Source organism: Rhamphochromis sp. 'chilingali', assembly GCF_963969265.1.
Source record: "Rhamphochromis sp. 'chilingali' genome assembly, chromosome: 2".
Lineage (NCBI taxonomy): Eukaryota > Metazoa > Chordata > Actinopteri > Cichliformes > Cichlidae > Rhamphochromis > Rhamphochromis sp. 'chilingali'.
This window is the reverse complement of record NC_137930.1, coordinates 11,004,793-11,018,285: the sequence shown is the minus strand read 5'-3', so window position 1 is coordinate 11,018,285 and position 13,493 is coordinate 11,004,793. Positions and strand designations below refer to the sequence as shown.

Sequence of the window (13,493 nt, the reverse complement as noted above, 5' to 3'; positions counted from 1 at the left end):
TGGAGTCCAAAAAAAACATTGATGGTTTGGAGGAAGTAATTATTGAAGATCAATTTGAGAAAAAATAGTGATTTGCATGTGCATAATGATATATCTGTGAGGTGGTTCTGAGTAATTTTTCTCTAATGGTTAAATTTTTATTTGCGAAGATGTTCATGAAGCCATTACTAGTTAACGTTAAATATTTGCTTTGCTCTGACTTTTTGTCAGCCTGGCTGCAGTGCTGATGAGAAACCTAGGGTTGCTTTTAATTCCTTCAATCAGTGATAGTCAGATGTTCTAGCTTTATGGAGGAATTTTTACAGAGTAATAAAACTGCTTTTCCAGGCTAAATGATGAGCTTCTAAATTAGTGAGATACCATTTCCTCTCCAACTTACAAGTTATCTGCTTTAAGGTGCATATTTGAGAGTTATACCAGGGAGTCAGGTACTTCTTATTGGAAGCTTTCTTTTTCCGTACAGTATCCAGAGTCGTACAGACTAAAAATGTAAAATTATTAACAAAATAATCAACCTCTATGGGAGTACCAATCAGGTATCTGCTCTGCACTGTGTTGGCACAAGACAATGAAGATGACAGTGGATGAATTATATCGTTCAATTCAGTTGCAGCACTTTCAGAAAGACATACTGTGATGAAATGTAATCCATTATTGTAAATTTAAATGTTAGGTTTTTGTTCTTTCTTTTTTTTTTTTGGGGGGGGGGGGGGTTGTTCGTTTGTTTGTTTTCTTTTAGCAAATACTGTTAAATGTTCAGTTTCTATGTCAGAACATATCTAGAGTGTGATTAAAGTAGTTTCATTCACATTTTGAAAGAAGCCAACTGAGTCTAGTAACAGATTAAATGCCATGTCGAGGCTGTAATTTTTAGCATATACATGGATGTTAAAATCACCCACTATACTTATTTTTGTCTGAGCTGAGCATTTAAACAGATAAACTGACCAAGACCCAGGTGGATGGTAAATGACAACAAATAAAACTCTTTTTTGAGTTTTCCAGCTGGGGAGGACAAGGCTAAGTGTCAGGCTTTCAAAGTAATAAAAATTATACCTGTGTCTGTGGTTGATTAACAAGTTGGAATCAAAGCTTGTTACCACACCTGCTCCTCAGGTTGTGCTTCGAGGATTGTGACAATTTGTACAACTCAGGTGTGTTGATTCATTTAAACTAACAAAATAATCGGGTTTCTGTGAGGCAGAGTAAATTGATTGGTGATCAATTATTAATTCATGTAATATAAGGGCTTAGAAATGACAGACACCTAATGTCTAAAAATCCACATTTTCTCTTTTGTGCAGTTGTGGATACTACTAATACTGTTTTCTTTGCGATTATTGCAATATAGGGAGAACATGCGGCTGAAGACGTCACTCCTGGTGCAATTGGAGAGGAGACCAGAGAAAACTAGAGAGTCCGACATTGTTTTGGCAACGTTAGATACTAATTTAGTGACCTCTGATTTCATATTTCCCTCAAATTTCCTTCTGGTCCTTGGAAGGTTGCTGGTGTTTCCAGCTTCACATCTCAAAACAGAATCTTTAATTATCAGAGTTTGTTTCCCAGCAGGTGTTTTGCCGAGTGGGGAAAAACAATTAGACACATGAATGAGTTGATGCAGTGTACTGGGGGGCTTCTGTTTAGGACTACACTCTGGACAATCTGCTAACTGGCTACAGGGGTTTTTCGAGGGTGCAAAGCTGGGACTCTAATTTAGAGATCTGGACCTCCAGAGCTGCAAACAGGCTACGTTTATTACAAGTATCATTACTAAAGAAGGCCAAGGAGGAGCTAAACACCTGATACAATGAGCATGAGCAGTGTGAAGTGGATGGGATACTTTACAACAGCAAAGGCTATATGTGGAAACAATGGCTGGAAGATGTCATGGATGGGTGGAAGAATGCCCTGTTTAAGATTTTATAGCATTGCACTTCTGTGGTTTGCCATTCCTGAATCCCATAGTAATATATCTGTTCAGGATACTCTCTAGAGTTTTCCTATTTTCTGTGAAATTGGTGACGATCGGTAGTGGGACTCTGGCTCTCTTCGGTGTTCAGGAAGTGCCTGCATTTGCTGGGCCTTTGTTTTTGTTAAAAGGGAGATTTTAAAAAGCTGAAAACATGGTTTGTGCTTTAAATCTTTGTGACCAAGATGTGACCTTGTTTTTGCCCTCCTTTCATGCACATATAGGTGTGAATGAGCTTCTCTCCAGTCAACTGGTTGCACTGATTAGGAATGCATGACTAAGGAGCACAATCTCTCATTCAGATCCAATCATGTGTAAAATCTGACAGATAGAGCTTACAAAAACTAGAAGCAAATGAGGAATTCTGTCTCTAACAAATCAACTTCTCTATTGAATGATCTAGCCACATATTAACTACTAATATTTAAAAATCTGCTAAATATATTTGTCTGACAACAGCCTAGTAATTAAAGTAATGGTTATGGACATGTCTATGTTTTCTCAATATTCTCACTTATTGTTTTCAGTCCTGTCACTGTTGAGAACACAATATAGCACCTCCCTGAAACTTCTTTTCACTCATGGCATTTCTAGGACCTGCTCCTCTTATTGGTTTGTAAAAGTGAGAATCCTCAGGACTCCTCAGGACCATCAAATAAATAAACAAATAAATGTTGAGAAAAAGAAATATCTTAAAGAATATTTTAAATATATGTATTTTTAAAATAGTTCTCCATTTTTTTTTATATCCCTGTGATTACTCTTGCAATGTAATCTGTTACCTTCTCTAAAACAAAAGTGTTAAGTGTGTTTGTACTCACCCCATTTGAACATCATCATTGTCAGCAGCACCGTCTTTAAATTCACATGAACTTTCCCCAACTCCATAGCACAATCACAGACCGGGGTATGTAAAACCACAAGGAAATATCAATTTGTTTTTCAGTAGAAAAAAAAAAAACAAGTGAAGAAGTCCTACAGTAATGGCATGTTGCTGTGCAATGTAAAGGCTCCTCGCTGTGTTGCGGTTGCCCCAATACTCATGCTTGGATACAGACCGAAAGCCCTCCCTGCTTTAGACTGGAGCATAATCAGCCACGTGAAAGAAAACAGGAAAACATGAACTGGATTAGCACCTGCTAATACTGTTTTTCATTCAGAGGCCCTCAAACCGTTTAACTGTCCCACCTAGAAACAGAAAAAAGTAAGAAAATATTATCATCTGTAAATAATTTTTCCTTCAACAAAAGCAAATGGTAAATGGAATGGTTCTTAGAAGCGCTTTAGGGCAAATCTTTGAATTCTGCAACTTTTTGTGAAAAATGTGTAAAACCTGTTCAATTCACTTCAGATAAAGATAAAGAACTTCAAATACTAAAGTGGAAAAGCCAACCATTCCCATTCAGCAGAACTTGGAAACAGTTTGAAGAAAAATAAGGAAGGCTGGCCATCAGCTTCAACCATTTGAGGTGAGGTGACAGTCCACCCAACTGACAGACAGAAGAAATATATGAGAGAAATCCACCACAGCAAAGATAATTCGGAAAGTTCTTAAACATTTATCTATTTTTCTTAAATTTTGTAGTCCCATTTGACTAATGATTCTAGTTTATGCAGCTTTTATCCTTGGTGACTATTGAAATAAAAGTCAAACTCTTCAAAAATAACAGCACAAATAGGAGTCTACAGTTATTTCAAGATGGCTGCCAAGTGGAAAAGCATTCTTGTGCAAGGTCTATGACAAGTTCAATAACATAACAAATAAGGTAAAATTATTACTCTGAAATCAGCAAAAACTGAATGTAGAAGCTTCAAAAACAGAGTTTCGGTATTGTTTTGTAATAGTACATCTCTCAAAGGTACATCTCTTTGAATGTAGCCCTTTTTCTGCATGAGACACCACAATACCCGGGGTTTTTTCAATACATTTGTATCTACACTCAACTCTAAACTAAAGGCAAAAATGCACCCACAATAAATAAAAAAGAGATATATATATACTTGTTTGGTTTTGACAGTGGGTGCATTATATGGATGGATTTTCTAATTTACATCAGTTCCAACATCTACCAGTTACATTTACACCTTAAAGAAATAAACTAACTGTGTATTATGTAAAACTTGTAAAAATAAATAAATAAATGTGGGGTTTTTTTTTTCTTCAAAAAAACAAAACAAAAGAAATAAACCACTGCCTGAGCCTTGGTTGCAAAAACACATTGACAAATTAGCACTCAATGACTTTCAGGCGAGGTCATGTTGGTCTGTATGTGTAGCCTGAATGATGTAAACCATTCAGCCTGCTGCATTGTGTTAACTTGTACAGTCCAGTGAATCCAGGCCAGGGTTTAGTCCCTGGTCGATTAATGTCGTTATCAGCTTTAGTGGCTCCTTTGTAGTGTGGAGCTTAGCAGTCAGACATCCACCAATTAGCCAGTTAGAGACTTGTCACTTCACTTGTTACAGCCTTAATGCCACACTCCACCTTAAACATTGGCTGCCCCCAATACCTTACCCTCTAATGGACAGATTTGGATCAGTGAACTTTATGTCACTAGCACGTGATCTAGATATTGTGTACTGTAACAATGAGTGCACTGGAGGAATGAATAAGATCAGGATTTAAACAACAGACTTGCCTGAAAACAAAACTTTGTTTAAAAAAAAATAATTAAAAATTCAAGCGTGTGCGTTGTTTACATGCACTGCTGAGAAGATTCGTACAGATTTTTAAAGCAATATTTGTAATACTGTAAATGAAGACTCCTTGGTTTCAAGGATACTCAGCAGACTTCATGTTTTTGTTGTAATACCTATTAGGGCTGTTCGATATAACGATATATATCGGATGACGATATAAAAACGTCTATCGTTTCATTTTACGCTATCGTTTGTTTCGTGCTGTCGCAAAATAAACTGTTTACGGCAATATTTTTTCATCGTTTTGATGGTCACTTTAGTGGCTATATCAATTTCTTAAAGTTCTCTCTTTCTCTTATATTTTATATAACCACACTACAGACGGACAAGCGCCTGTTTTTATGCGTTGTGGTTAGCAACAACGACGGTAACAGCATCGCGTGTCCGCTTGTTTATGTTCCACATAAACCTTTCACAATAAAGCTCAAGATCCTGTTGAGACTTTTCAAAATCAAATATGGTGTGGCAGCATCATGCTCTGGGGGTGCTTCTCTTCAGCAGGGACAGGGAAGCTGGTCAGAGTTGATGGGAAGATGGATGGAGCCAAATACAGGGCAATCTTGGAAGAAAACCTCTTGGAGTCTGCAAAAGACTTGAGACTGGGGTGGAGGTTCACCTTCCAGCAGGACAACGACCCTAAACATAAAGCCAGGGCAACAATGGAATGGTTTAAAACAAAACATATCCATGTGTTAGAATGGCCCAGTCAAAGTCCAGAACTAAATCCAATCGAGAATCTGTGGCAAGATCTGAAAACTGCTGTTCACAAACGCTGTCCATCTAATCTGACTGAGCTGGAGCTGTTTTGCAAAGAAGAATGGGCAAAGATTTCAGTCTCTAGATGTGCAAAGTTGGTAGAGACATACCCTAAAAGACTGGCAGCTGTAATTGCAGCAAAAGGTGGTTCTACAAAGTATTGACTGAGGGGTCTGAATAATTACGGACACCCCACTTTTCAGTTATTTATTTGTAAAAAATGTTTGGAATCATGTATGATTTTCGTTCCACTTCTCACGTGTACACCACTTTGTGTTGGTCTTTCACGTGGAATTCCAATTAAAATTGATTCATGTTTGTGGCTGTAATGTGGAAATGTGGAAAAGTTAAAGGGGGCCAAATACTTTTGCAAGCCACTGTATAAAAGCTGAATGGTAATCTTTCTACAATAGAAATCAAATATTCTCCAGAAAGTTCTTCCCATATCTGTTGCAGAAGTTCCTATAAATGTCTGGTACTTGCAGGTTGCTTTGCTTTCACTCTTCTGTCTAGTTCATCCCAAACCAGCTCAATGGGGTTTAGAGACTGTGCTGGCCACTGTTTTCAAGCTTTTTTCCTGAGGTAGTTCTGGTATAGCTTTGACTTGTGTTTTGGGTCATAATCTTGCTGTAGGATGAACCATTGACCAACTAGGGACATGTCAGAGGGTATTGCATGGTGCTGCAGAATGCTGCGGTAGCCGTTCAGGGGACCTCTCAACTCTGTACAAGTCACCGACCCTGGATCCAGCAAAACAGCCCTAGACCATCACAATTCCCCCACCAGTAAGGAATATACTTTTTTCTCACATGTCCATCACTCCTACTCTCGTCTGGATTATTTTTTGGTCAGCAGCTCACTGCTGAACGACATTTCAGACACTGAGATTCACCCTATAGCTGTCAGCGATCATGGTCCTGTATCTTTAACACTAATGCACAAGAATAATACTACGCCAAGAAAAAACTGGAGATTTAATATATCACTACTTAAAGATGAAGACTTTATTAAATATTTTAAAAAAGAGTGGACTTCATATTTGGACTATAATGACACTCCCGAAACATCAGCTTCTGTTCTATGGGAAGCAGGGAAAGCTGTGATGAGAGGTAAAATAATTTCTTTCTCATCACATAAAAAGAAAAAAGAAAACAAAAATATTCAGGAATTAGAAAAAAACATCAAATCACTAGAAGAAGCCTACGCGTCCCACCAAGATCAGGAAACATTGAACAAAATACGCAAAACAAAACTAGAATTAAATGAGATAATTGATAAAAAAAACAAAATTCTTAGTACAAAGACTACGCCTACAAAATTACGAACATGGTAATAAATCTGGTCAATTTCTAGCAAACCAGCTAAAAATAAATAAAGAAAAAACAACTATATGTGCTGTTCAAGATTCATCTGGGAACACATTATATGAACCGATACAAATAAACAACATTTTCAGGGATTTCTATAAAACGTTGTATTCACCACAAATAAACCCATCTAAAAAAGAAATTGATCAGTTTTTGGACAATATAACTCTTCCAAAATTATTGGACACTCAAGCAATGGCACTGGATTCACCACTGACACCAGGTGAACTCCAGGAAGCCCTGATAAGTATGCACAATAATAAGGCTCCAGGTCCAGACGGCTTTCCTGCAGAATTCTACAAAGAATTCTGGTCGATTCTAGCACCAGTTTTCTACAGAACGTTGTTGGAAATTAAAGAAAAGGGCAGACTTCCATCAAATATGAATTCTGCAAACATTAATCTCCTGCTAAAACCAGGCAAAGACCCTGTATATCCCTCAAGCTATCGTCCAATATCCCTTATAAATGTAGACCTTAAAATAATCTGCAAAGCTCTCTCAAAGAGACTGGAGAAAATAACCCCCCTCTTAATTCATCCTGACCAAACTGGTTTCATAAAAGGTAGGCACTCATCAACAAATACACGTAGATTACTTAATTTGATAGACTACTCATACAGTAAAAACCTAGAAACTACAATATTCTCTTTAGACGCAGAAAAAGCATTTGACAGAGTTAACTGGAAATTTCTATTTGCAACTTTACACAAATTTGGTTTTGGATCCTCTTTCATAAACTGGTTAAAAATATTATATAATTCCCCAACAGCTTGTGTTAGAACAAATGACCAGACATCCTCCAGCTTCTGTCTCTTGAGGGGCACCAGGCAGGGATGCCCACTCTCCCCTTCACTATTTGCAATTTTTATTGAACCACTAGCAGCAGCAATTAGACAGAATTCAGTAATTAAGGGCATAAAATGCAAGAACGTGGAACATAAAATCAGCCTTTATGCGGATGATGTGTTACTCTTTCTCCAAAATTCACAAACCAATATCTCTGGGGTGATTGAATTGATAAACTCTTTTGCAAGAATATCAGATTACTCAATTAACTGGTCAAAATCTACAGTCCTACCGATTAATTGCTCCTTCCATAATTCCTCTTCTACACCACTGCAATCGGGAAATATAAAATATTTAGGTATTAATGTTTCTCCCAAGCTTGCAGATCTAACTAAATTAAACCATATCCCACTTTTAAAGAAGGTAGAAGATGATCTGGCTAGATGGAAATGTCTACCCATATCACTCATGGGAAGGGTTGCCGCTATAAAAATGATGGTCTTACCAAAAATAAATTATTTATTCTCAATGATCCCAACTAAACCGCCACAAGATTGGTTCAGATCTCTAGATTCATGTATGTCCAAATTCCTTTGGAAAAATAAACCCCCACGTATAAGCTTAAAAACACTACAAAAGACCAAGGATAAAGGAGGACTAGAACTGCCTAACTTTCAGCACTACTTCTTAGCCAACAGGCTTCAGTTTATCTCAGGATGGCTAAAACACACCCTCTTAGATGAACCTTGGCTAGATGTAGAACAAGCACTCTGCAATAATCTAGAGATCTCAGACCTACCATTTATCAGCTCAAACATCCAACGACATGAATGCTTTAAAAGCATCAACATCAGCTCTTCTCTGACAGCATGGTGGGAGTTTCTAAAATTGACGGTGTCTTCATTAATCCCATGCAAACGTACACCTATCTGGAACAACCCTGACATATTACAAAACAATAATATGATAAACTTTTCAGATTGGAGTGGATAAAGGAATCAAATATTTAGAACATATACTAGAAGGAACAGAATTTATTTCATTTGACGGACTAGTTACACAATATGGGATCAACAAGAAAAGATTTTTAGAATATGAACAAATTAAATCCATAGTAAAAAAGAAATTTAAACCGGGTCAAGTTGAACTACAAACACCACCAAGTGTGGTTCAATTTCTTACTCTTAAACCCCCCAAATTACTATCCAAAATATACAGAATGCTTTCTAAAACAGATGAATCAATATCACTTCCTATTGCAAAATGGGAAGCGGATTTATCAGTTAACTTAGACCAAAACTTCTGGTCTCAGATTTGCTTAAAAACCTTTCATCTAATTAGAAATCCCAGTCTTCAATTAATTCAATACAAAATATTACATAGAGTGCACTATACAGGTCATCGGATGTTCAAGATGGGCTTTACGTCTACCAACAACTGCTCACACTGCCAAACCAATTCACCGGACAATTATATCCACGCTCTTTGGTTCTGTCCACCAGTTCAGAAGTTTTGGCGCGAGATATGTGAAGACTTATCGAAGTGTCTGAAATGTAACATTCCAACTTCCCCCTTAGTGTGTTTGTTGGGCAGCTTAGATAATGTCACTTCAGAAAAGAATATAGCCCATATGGTTTTCACTGCCCTATGCATAGCCAAGAAAACAGTCCTCATGAACTGGAAAAATAAAAATAATCTTAATTCTAACCAATATAGAAATTATCTATTAGACTACATTAGTCTTGATACAGCCTCTGCCACCACATCAGATCAATTGCTCTGGGCTCCTTTGATCAGCTCCATCACCTAGTGGGGGTGGGGGGTCATAGTTTGGTCCCGCCTTCACTGTTGTGATTGGTGTGGGGGTAGGGACAGGCTTAGGGCGTCGGGGGGTTCCCCGGAGGCATCTTCCTTGGGGGGCTCAACCCGGGGTAGCGGTCATGTCCGGTTAGGGGCTCTGTTGGCTCTCAGGTGACTGTTTCCTCGTGGCTGCGTGCAGCGGGGCTAGGGGAGGGTCTGTGCTGACGGACGTGGGTTACTGACCTGGTAGCCTGGCTGCCCCTGGGTGGGTCCGGGATGGGCGTGAGGTTCTGGGGGCGCTCCGTCTCTGGGCTGGGACCCGGACCGGGCCTCGGGGGCTTGGGTCCTGGTTGGTGTGTTGCCGGGGTTGTGGGCGGGTGGGTGCATGGGGGCCCGGTCCTGGAGCAGGGTGCCGCCGGTGCATCGAGCCACCTGGGGGGCTCTTCAACTGGTGGGGGAGATTGTCACATCTTGCAGGAGCTTTCCTCTCCTCGGGAGCTCCCTCTGCAGGAGGGGGAGATACAGGAGAGGTGGAGGAAGATCTCAGCCTGGGTGTTTATTGTCTTATGTAGTCTGGAAGATGAGTGGATGGTGGGGTGGGTGCAGTTTTCTCTGTGGTGGGGTTGGGTGGACTGTCCCGGGCTCTGTGGGGCCGGGCGGCGCTGCTGCACTGGGCCCCGGTCTGGATGGGCCTGGGCCCCCTTTCCCTGGCGGGTCGTGGAGTGTGGGGCTGCCTACTGGGGTCAGCGGGGGAGCTGGCCCCAGGGAGGGGTCACTTGCCCCTCCCTTCCTTCCCTCCCCATCTCCAGCTGCCTCCCTCTTCCCGCTCCACCACAACCACCCACACATGCAGGGCCTTGGAGTAGGGGTATGTCACCAGGGTGCAGAGGAGGCTACCCCCCCCCCCTCTGTCCCCTTCTGGCTGCCTCTGCCTCAATTTTATCCCACAACTTAGACATTCACATTACTCACACTCTCATTACACATACATATAGGATCTTGGGGGTGGGCACGATACACGGAGTCCAAAGTACCATCAGGGTGTACACCCCACCCCTGGCATCGTTGCCCACCTCTCAATTTTAAATACACATAGACATTGAGGGCTAGCAGGAGGGACCATGCGCTTACCTGCTGCTCTCTGGCAGGTAGCTCCAAGCCCTCCTGGGTTTTAAATGCACCTTAAAACACACATGCATCAACACTACAATGAGCGGGTGGAGGGAGGTTTGGAGTCTTCTCTCACCCCCATTCTCTGCGACCTGCTGGAGCAGGGGGGCTAGGAGGAGGAGTTGGCCGTCCGACTGCGGTCTGGAGTGTGGAGCCTTCCTGCTGCTGTGGAGTCGGGGCGGTCTGCCTCCCCCCACCGCAGGGAAAAGGGAAACACCACCTGGGTCTGGGTGCAGTTCCCCCCTCCAGGGGCGGGGGCACCTAGACCCGGTTTGTAGAGTACGCTTGGGGAGTGTGATCGTGTGTACAACGTCTTTTTATGTCTGTCTCCACGTTGGTTGAGTGTGGAGTAAGTGCATATGAGAGCATGAAGGTGGGAATGGATGTTTGCATCTGTGTGTGTCTGTATGTCTGTGTCTATATGTGAGGTTGGGTGTCAGGCGCCACCTCTCTGGGGACATCTCAGGCCCTCCAAGGTTTGGAGGCCTATCTCCCCCTACCACCACTTCCCCTGCCAGTGGTGGACTCCCTCAGACATCGGTGCGTTGGTGGTTCTTTGTGTCCGGGGGTGGGCGTCCAGGTACACACCGGCTCACTCCTTGGCGGCCGCTTATCGGGGCCTGGAGCCTGGGGCTCGCTCGGGCCACTTCGGAGGTGGGGTGCCCCCGGCCTCTCGGCCTGGGGCTCGGTCACTCAGGTGCAGCTGGCTGCCGGCGGAGCTCACGGGCGCGTCACTGCAACTCCCCCTGGCTTCTGCTCCGCGGCTGCTGAGTGAGCCCTCATCTGGGACTCTCCTCAGCTCTTTCCGGGACAGTGGCGCAGCTGCCCCTCTGTTGGTCTTCCTTGGTCTCTTGTGTTCTGGGGGCCTCTGGATGTCTGGAGTTTTGATCTCCTCCACACCTGCTTCATGCCCTGGAGGACGGGGCTGTGGCCCCCCCACACCCTCTAGCAGATTATTACATGAAGGAACCTTTTAAAAAACAAAAAACAAGCGCGTCCATGCTCACAGGTGTACACACGGGTGATCACACCCACAAACTACACCCTTTTTGGCTCCTACCTCAAAGCACACTGTGTTCTGTTGATCTTATGTGCTGCACAATAATGTTTAACATTTAGTATTTACTGTCATATTCCCATATATCATTGTGATGTTGTTTATTCTATTACTCTTGTTCTCTTCTGCTTGCTTTCTTTTTTCTTTCTCAGCAGGTGACCCAGGTGATTGATATATGCATTTTTTTTCTCTGCCCGTTCTGTTGGTTTTTGTCTTTTGCCCTTCTCCCCCGTCCCTCTTCTCAGCTGTTTCTCTTTCCCTCTTTCTTTCTCCCCTTCTTTCCCCCAGTCAAGTCTGTCCCGTATTCAGTAAGTGAAAATAAAATAAACAATAAAAGGTGAATCAAATGGACCATTACGGCAAGGCTGGGATGGTCAGTTTGGTAAAGTAAATCCGTTGGGCATCTTTCTTTGCCTTTAGACAACAATTCTGAGGGCAAAAGAGCCAAATGGGACAGGCCAAAAAAAAAAAAAAAGACCATCACAATTCCTCCTCCATGTTTGGCAGTTGATGCCACACAGTGTGGAACCATCCTTTCGTCTACTTGACGGCATACAAAGATCCTATGTGATGAACCGAAGATCTGAAATTTTGATTCATCAGTCCATAATACCTTCTTCAAGTCTTCAGTAGTCCAATTGTGGTTTTACATGGCCCAGGCAAGCCTCTTTGTCTTATTCAGACATCTGACTTTCTTGCTGCAACTCGTCCTGTCAAACCTGCAGCTCGAAGTCTTCTCTTCATAGTTGAAACTCAGACTTGCTTACTACAACCACTATTAAGCTGTGCTTGAAGCTGTTGTTCTGTGAGCTGCCTATCACACAAGCTGATAACTTTCAGAAACTTGTCTTCTGATTCAGTTGTGGCTTTGGGTCTTCCAGACCTCTTCCTGAGTTTGCTCCAGTTTCTGAGTGCCTTTTGATGGTGAAGGAAACTGTACTCGCTGACACCTTGACTTTCTTTCCAATGTTTCTGTAGGAAAGACCTACACTTTCAAGTGTTATGATGATCTGTCTCTTCCATTTTTAATTGCCTTTTTCTTGCCATTTTTGTAGCAACAAACTACTTTCTGCAGTACAATACTGTTCAACTGATGCTCATGAGGGTATGGTACTAGCAGTGTGTTCCAGTACTGCTTTTATGCACACAGAGGGGGTTGTAAGTAATCCAGAAAAGTTAGAACACCTGTAGGGATTAGTAGCACCAGCTTTCAGGACTCGACCAACCTCCATTGCTGCAGAATAGCTTTAAATTGTTAACCTATTTTGTGTTGCTGTCATGGTCCTGGGTCTGGTAACCCAGTGCTTATGTTTTGATTAATGATATTCTGTGATTTAGTGGTTTTTCTAGTGGTTTATTCTTTTGTATTTCTAGCTCCCTTAGTTATTCTTTCGTATTTTGTGATTTCTAGTCTTTAGGTTTTGTTACTACCTCCCCTGTGTTCCTTCGTCATTCCTTACTCTATGTTCCTGTAGTTCCTGTTTTACTTTGACAGTCCCGTGTCCTGTGTTAGAGTATTCTGTTTTGCTTCCTCCCTGTCTCATGTGCGTGATTAGTCCCAGCTGTTTCCCTCCTGGTCCTCATTCCCTCGTTATCCTTTTGTGTATTTAGTAGGGGTGCAATGATACACAAAATTCATGGTTCGGTTCAATACTTTGGTGTCACGGTTCGATATTTTTTCGATACAAAAAAATGTTCATGCCTTTTTAATTTGTCATTTATTAAAATTATAAATATATATTTTAACTCAGAAGTACAGTTTTTAAATTTAATGTTGCTGAAACAACAAAATAATGGAAAAAAAAATCTGATTGAGAAATCACTCATCTTTGGAGAAGAGAGTTTATTACAGAGAAATGGCTCTTTCCAAAATAAAAGCTATACT

The 13,493-nt window shown here is 41.5% G+C and overlaps 1 protein-coding gene across 1 annotated transcript in view; it reads right to left on the bottom strand.

Annotated features, from left to right (window-relative positions):
• The window catches only part of crb2a (crumbs cell polarity complex component 2a), a 46,478-nt gene extending 43,470 nt beyond the window's left edge, over positions 1-3,008 (bottom strand). The window contains exon 1 of the mRNA XM_080871157.1: positions 2,794-3,008. Within this exon, the coding sequence (XP_080727283.1) occupies positions 2,794-2,860 (67 nt within the window). The 5' untranslated portion in view covers positions 2,861-3,008. The remainder of the gene's footprint in view (positions 1-2,793) is intronic.
• Between the last annotated feature and the right edge of the window lie 10,485 nt (positions 3,009-13,493).